General features: G+C 36.4%; 1 protein-coding gene across 1 annotated transcript; it reads right to left on the bottom strand.

The window, feature by feature from the left end:
* Positions 1-1,437: 1,437 nt before the first annotated feature.
* LOC106445889 (uncharacterized acetyltransferase At3g50280) lies at positions 1,438-3,010 on the bottom strand. Its single transcript, XM_013887532.3, has one exon. It carries the CDS (start codon positions 2,956-2,958, stop codon positions 1,552-1,554), a length of 1,407 nt encoding a protein of 468 aa, XP_013742986.2. The 5' UTR covers positions 2,959-3,010; the 3' UTR covers positions 1,438-1,551.
* Positions 3,011-6,697: the final 3,687 nt, after the last annotated feature.

Here is a 6,697-nt window from a genome sequence, read left to right as displayed (position 1 = left end):
TTATTGTTCTTGTTAAACAATAGACTTATAACTTGTTACATAAACTTTAATTTCAAAAAAACTAAAATCGAACTTGTTTAACACTAAACTTTTACTTGTTAAACACTATGTGAGTTAAGGGTTTAGGGTTTGAACCTAATGTGATTTAGAGTTTAGGGTTTGAATCATATCTTATTTAAGGGTTTGGGTTTGAACCCTACGTGAACCAATATTCATACGATTTATTACAACAATGAATCAATAAAATAGTAGAACCCATACGAGTTAAATCCTAACTCGATGAACTCATACATTAGAACCCAAAACAAGAACCTAACAATGTATCCATAACGTAACATTTAAGCACTTAAAGTCGTTGAGAGTATTGAGGAATTAAGACAGCGGAACATACAAATCTGCGTCTAAAAAGAGGACGAAACAAAAGATGAAGTAAACATGGCTCTAACCTATTAGTCGTGAAACCCAGAGTATAACTTGTCTGAATAAGAACATGAAAAAACTTGCAATCTCTCTGCTTTTTTTTTTTGTAAAGAACTATAATATCTTTTCTGTCTTTGTAAGGTACTATACTGAGATGCTGTTCAAACATAAATTTCATTGCAAAATCATTCCAGTTTCGTTTCAATAGCTTACAGAGAGACCCACATGTTCTTACTTAAGATACAGAAGAAATGGTTCTATAGAAAAAGCTGCAGGTTTATTGGAGTAACCATAACTCATACACGATCATGTGAAAGGCATCGAATCTAACTGGTGGCGAGTTCCCTTGAAAATACTTCTGAATCTGCAAATCAACAAGACCCTAATCGTATTCTTGATCAGAAGCAGCGATCCCTCTTACGCTCTAGCACCAACGTCGTGACAAGTGACAAAAAAGTGATCAGCTCCTAACGTTCTGTTCCAATAAGGATACTTTGCTATCAATCCATCAACGTAGTTCTGAACAATCATACGATGTTCCCTGCAAATAAAGCATCAAACTTCCCATGAAGATTGTTTAAAGAACCAAAATTTAAAGTGAATCAAGTTAGAAAGATTCTTACTCACGCATGTTGTGACAAGAGACATGGACGAAGAAGAGATCTGCCTCCTCTGGATCTAAGGTGCGGAACTGACTCTCCCTGATTTTCTGGAAGAAGTAACCCCCACTGCTGTATTTTTAGGTGAAGGAACGTCGAGACTAATTGCTGGTGAATTATCTCTGATTAGCTCCCGAGGGGCAAAGGAGATACAATGATATTAGGGTTACTCGTTTTTTGATTTGGGGTAAATGAATATCCTTTTACGATTTTTTTTATTTTTCAGTAAACATTTTTTTAATAACTGAATCATAATAAAACGAAATTAGATTTAAGATAGGGGTTTAATTGGGTTTCCAGAAAAAAATTATACTATATGGACAATGTGTTATTCATTTTATGGCAAGGGGACAATGTATTTGTTGTTTTGTTCCATTTTTACAAATTTCCCATAAAATTTTTACATTTCATAGACGGAAAGGTCTTATTAGACCAAACAAATCATATAGTGCTGTCACATTTTTCCCACAATTTAAACAGCGGTCGACAGGTTCACTAATACATCAGACCATATGGATAAGGGTATGGTCGCATGAACATCAATACTTCCTTCTTCAACTCCTCTAAATACTACGAGGGAGACACCAAAACCATTATTTGGTTCAGCTCGAACCGCGATTGGTTTTCCCCAACCGAAATCGTTGTCGTACACTTCAAACCATGGGGAGCTTGTGACCACCAGATAAGTATCAGCCTTTTTAGGTCCACCACTTATTTTTGGCTGTGGGAGTCTAACATTTCTAACCCAAGTCTCCGCAAAAGTCTTGTAATTTTCATTCGTTAAAGACCTTACTTGCTCATTTATTTGTAAAGCAGCCCAGCCTAGCCCTTGATCCAACATCTCTCCCACCCTTGTTGTAGCCATCGCTTGGTGTGTCACATTACCAAAACACGCTGTGTCGAGAGGAGGGTTAAGCCTTCGTCTCATATCCGCAGCTACTATAATATGAGACTCTTCTTCACGGTTTAGACGACTATGTTTGATAATAGATAGCCATAGATGTGCTAAAACCGCTTGAAGAGATGAGATTTTTAGATCCGAAGAAGCTAACTCTTCGTTCGCTTTCGCTTTGAGGTCTGAGATATTCTTTTTCGTAAAGTGAAAAACCCGTTCTTCAGATGGGATTTCACATTTTTGTGGTATCTTCGTTTCTGGAACCGGAATATGGATAGGATAATCGATTCCCTCGAGGAACAAGTCCTTGAGAACAAGAGTGTGAATATGAGAACTTGAACCGTTCAGACAGATTGTGGACCAAGTGTGGATGAAGTTCCAGAAGGAAGAACCATCAGCCACCATGTGATTGTAACCGAAACTGATGAAAACTCCATCTATCAACTCGGTAACTTGCAATAATAGCAAAGACTCAGAGATGCCGTCAGAGCTTTTGAAATCGTTTGCGGGAAAGAAGCACCGTGTGAAGTTGGGAACAGAGTCGTGAGGTTGAAGGAAATCGTTGATAGAGACGAGTTCGGCTTTGGCGTGAATGAATTTGGCGCCTGAGCCGTCGCAGTCAACGTAATACGACATTGTGTTGTCTTCGGGATTATCTATCTTGATGAGACGACCAGCGAACGGGAAATAGATCTCTAAGGCAGTCGAAAGAGAAGCTTTTAGTTGAGGGATGATATGGGTTTCCAGGTCGGGTTTGGAAAAGAGAAGACCTCTTTGAGGGTACGCAAAATTAAGAAGTTTGAGATCATACGGAGTTAGATGGATCTTTGTCCGACTAGACTGGTTTGTGTTTTCCGGTCTAACCATGGCCGAAGAGACAAGGATCACGTCTGTCATTTTAGATTTTGAGTAACGAGTAAGAAGAACTCCGAAGATGATAAGCCTTGTGGGATAAGATATGTCATATATGATTGGCAATGTCATGAATAGTCAAACAAACGACATCAAACTAATATTAAAATATACAAGATATTTATTTAGTACGATATGTCATCATAATAATTGCCAATTGCAAGTCGGGTGTAAAATTAATATTTAAATACAAGATATTTATTTAGAATGATTTTGAAAATCATATATCATAAAATACAATTGAACAAGGATCCGTTAATCTGACTTCTTCTAGGGATAACATGTCTGATAGGGATAATAAACTAGGTTGATCAAAAAAAAAAAGGGGATAATAAACTAGCCTATTGGAGAGGAAAGATGGTACAATGGAAACGAGTTTGTAAAACGGGTGCTTTGTCCGAGTTCAAGAGATGAGAAAAACTATTGATCAAGCTGTTCATGATAGTAGGGTCTCGACTAGGGGTGTTCAATTCGGATATCGGTTCGTTTTTTTTTTGGTTTTCGGTTAGTAAAATATAACTACCATTCTAAATCCATATTTACTTCGGTTCGATTCGGTTTATATACCGTCGGTTTTCGGTTTATTCGGTTTTATACCAAAAAACATAATTATTTAGTTTGGGATCATATTATATGAATTTTAGAGTCATATTGTCAACACAGTCGTTTATTAAAAATATATTACATGTTCAAATAAATGAACAAAAAAATAAAAATGTTTCTACTATCAAATAAAATAATCAAATCTATAACTAAAATCAAAGTTTGAAATTTTAAAAATAAAAATATGAAACAAAAGAGAAACATGAAAGAAAAGTTTTTCTACTCTTCCATATTTAGTGTTTATTAAAGTCATATTTTTTTCAATTGAACGCGAAACTCTGTTTGTTTACAGATAAGAAAAAAGTTGTGAAAATTTTCCATTAATTATTGTCCATCAAATTTATAATTTTTATATTAATTTAGTGAAGACTAAAATAAAGCAAAAATATCAAAAGGAAACTTAGAAAATAAAATGTTTGAATTGCAATATATTGTTATTTAATTATATTTCAAGTGTTTTACAAATTAAAGTTCTTTATTACTATAAAATTATGGTAATAGTTATTAACACAAATTTAACTTATGTAACAAATAGATTTTCATGTATTGTTATAAAATATATACATATTTACATGTTTTTACTTTTAATCGGTTTTGTTCGGTTTATTCGGTTTAATCAGTTATATACCAAACCATATCCAAATCCTATGGTTTTTATAAAATTATATCCATTCGGTTTATATGGTATATACTAAAACCAAACCATATTGTCTATTTCGGTTCGGTTCGGTTCGATACGGTTCGGTTTTACCATATTGAACAGCTCTAGTCTCGACATAGCATATTCACTTCCTGCGCAAAGAGGTCAACAGAGTTTATAGAAAAAATAGATCTTATTTCGAATCTGCGTAAGAGCTTTGTGATCATTACAAAAGACTATAAAAATTTCGGTCGCAAGAACTGTCGGCAAGTTACCTTGTTCTAGCCACCTAAAACCTTAAACCTAATTGAGTCGCAGCTCGATAATAAAAGACGAGGAAGAAACGTAAAAGGTTCTGATTGATTTTGGACTAATCCTTATGAAAGGCTGCCTACGTACCCCTTTCGAGGATAAAACCAAACGTAATTCAATTAAAAGAGTGGAACAAGAGATCGAACTCTCTGTGCGAGTTCGTCTAGTAATTGAGTGCATGATATAGGAACTGAGCATGTCGAGTAGAATGCCTAAAATTCCTAAATGCTGATAGTTTTATGAATCTAAAAAGCATCATTTTTGCGCTTCTTGCCTTGCCTCGCCTTATATATGCCTCTAAGGTCGAGTCTTTCCTTTTCTGCCCTTGATCCGAATTTATCTCCTCGCGGAAATATTCCAGTTTTCTCGATCTTCATGATTATCCTTTGAAACTTGACTTTTATCTTCTTTCGCGAATATTTTATAGACCATCATAGTAACTTGGGTTCATTCTCGTCTAAAATTGGAAGTGGGCTTTTGCCGCGTTTTAGACCTTTTCGGACCGTTTTTCGACTAAAACGTTTTTAAGATTTCTTTCGGAGAAATTACCTTTCGTACGACGTCGGTTTTACGAGGAAGTGGAAACCAATCATATAGTTGAGATAACCATGGTATTAAGTTCACCGTTATCATTTTATACGATAGATTCGGATTCGTACGAGAAACAAGACATTGCTAATTTTATCGTAAACTTTCAACAGTAACTCCGATCGAGATGAAAAAAGAAACAATTTGATTGAGACCCGAAAAGGGGAGTTCCGGAGGCGAGAATGCATGGTGTGGGACTGATCCAAGTCGTCTGATTGCAAATTGAACGAGATTGATTCAACTCGCCATTAGGCGAGTTGGATTGGTCGATGGCGAGTTGGATATGGTTAATCCATCTCGCCCAATGACGAGTTGGATTGGTTGATCCAACTCGCCATTGGGCGAGTTAGAAGTGGTCCATCCAACTCGCCCAATGATTGGTCGATCCAACTCGCCATTGGGAGAGTTGGACGTGGCTTATCCAACTTGCCCAATGGCGAGTCAGACGATGCTGGTTTAGTTGTTTCGATGCTCGGGAATCGTCTGTTCGAGAGATTGAATTATTTTTTTCGGAGGAGCTTGTCGTGTAATACTTTTAAAAGTACGAAATTTTAGTTTTTCGTACTCTTATTTTCTTTTTAGCAAAGCTTCTCGGGAACTTTTCGATATTGATTTTGTCGTTACCGATCCTTCACAGAGCATAGTGAAGTAAAACACTTCTTCCCAGAGATAAATCTACGCGAACCATTGGTCCTAATTTTTTTGATCACAAATCAAGCGATTTAACATCCAAACAGAAACACAATTTTGGCTGCGAATATCCGCAAACAAACGAAAATGTTTCACCGACGTAGGATTAAGCCTAAACCATTGTGCCACCGCAAAACATATCCAACCCGCAAACATTTCAAGCACGAAATGCGGTATACGAAAGAAAAAAGAACCTTCAGCATCGCGAGACATCGGAAACTCCTGAAGAAGCCATTTTCGATAAAATGACTTCCTCGATGAAATTGTCGTCTTGGAAGACCAAACTGTCATACGCACTAACACCCTCTAAAACACTTATCCTTCGCGAAAATTTAAAAACAGTAATATCTACCATTATGTTTATTGCTGATCACAATAAACTCGTAACGTCCTCAACATACTAAGCCGTCTCATAGAGATAGCTCTTAGACATCCGACACAAAGATAATTAGCGCTAAAAAGAAATCCAAAATTTTGGTCAACACTTCTAAACGAATTCAAAATTATCTTTGGAGAAATGCTCCGTTCCTAGTCGATGCAAGTCATATAAGCCGAGAACTTATCGCAGACTTCAATATTGAGACAAAATCAGGTCAAAAACGATACAGGAAGCTTAAGCCGAAGTAGTCATCACACCCCCTAAACCTTTATTAGGCCTAGGTCTTGCCCTAAACACAGCACAGTGATCTCAAACATCTGAAGGCATAGTATCCAACCGATAAGAGATCCCAAAATATGTATCTTCGTTTGTATACCAACGTTCATGAAATTTCGGGAAATCAAATTTTTCGAACATTCTCATCTAAGACGAACATGGAATATGACGATCCAGAAAAGAGATAGATGTGAGATGACAACTCATAATCTCCACTCTACATTAACACGAATACTCATATGCTCTTAAAATGCAATTCATTAAAAAGAAGCCGCAACGCGACAGAGATTCAAAGTCACCTGCAGCCAGTCCTAAAAATATAA

The sequence above is a fragment of the Brassica napus genome, chromosome A4 (genome assembly GCF_020379485.1).
Source record: "Brassica napus cultivar Da-Ae chromosome A4, Da-Ae, whole genome shotgun sequence".
Taxonomy (NCBI): domain Eukaryota; kingdom Viridiplantae; phylum Streptophyta; class Magnoliopsida; order Brassicales; family Brassicaceae; genus Brassica; species Brassica napus.
The sequence above is the reverse complement of the archived record's forward strand: the minus strand, read 5'-3'. Positions and strand labels throughout refer to the sequence as shown.

Bases quoted from the DNA above. Each gene is read 5' to 3' on its own strand.
- LOC106445889 (XM_013887532.3), bottom strand. From the start codon at position 2,958: ATGACATTGCCAATCATATATGACATATCTTATCCCACAAGGCTTATC.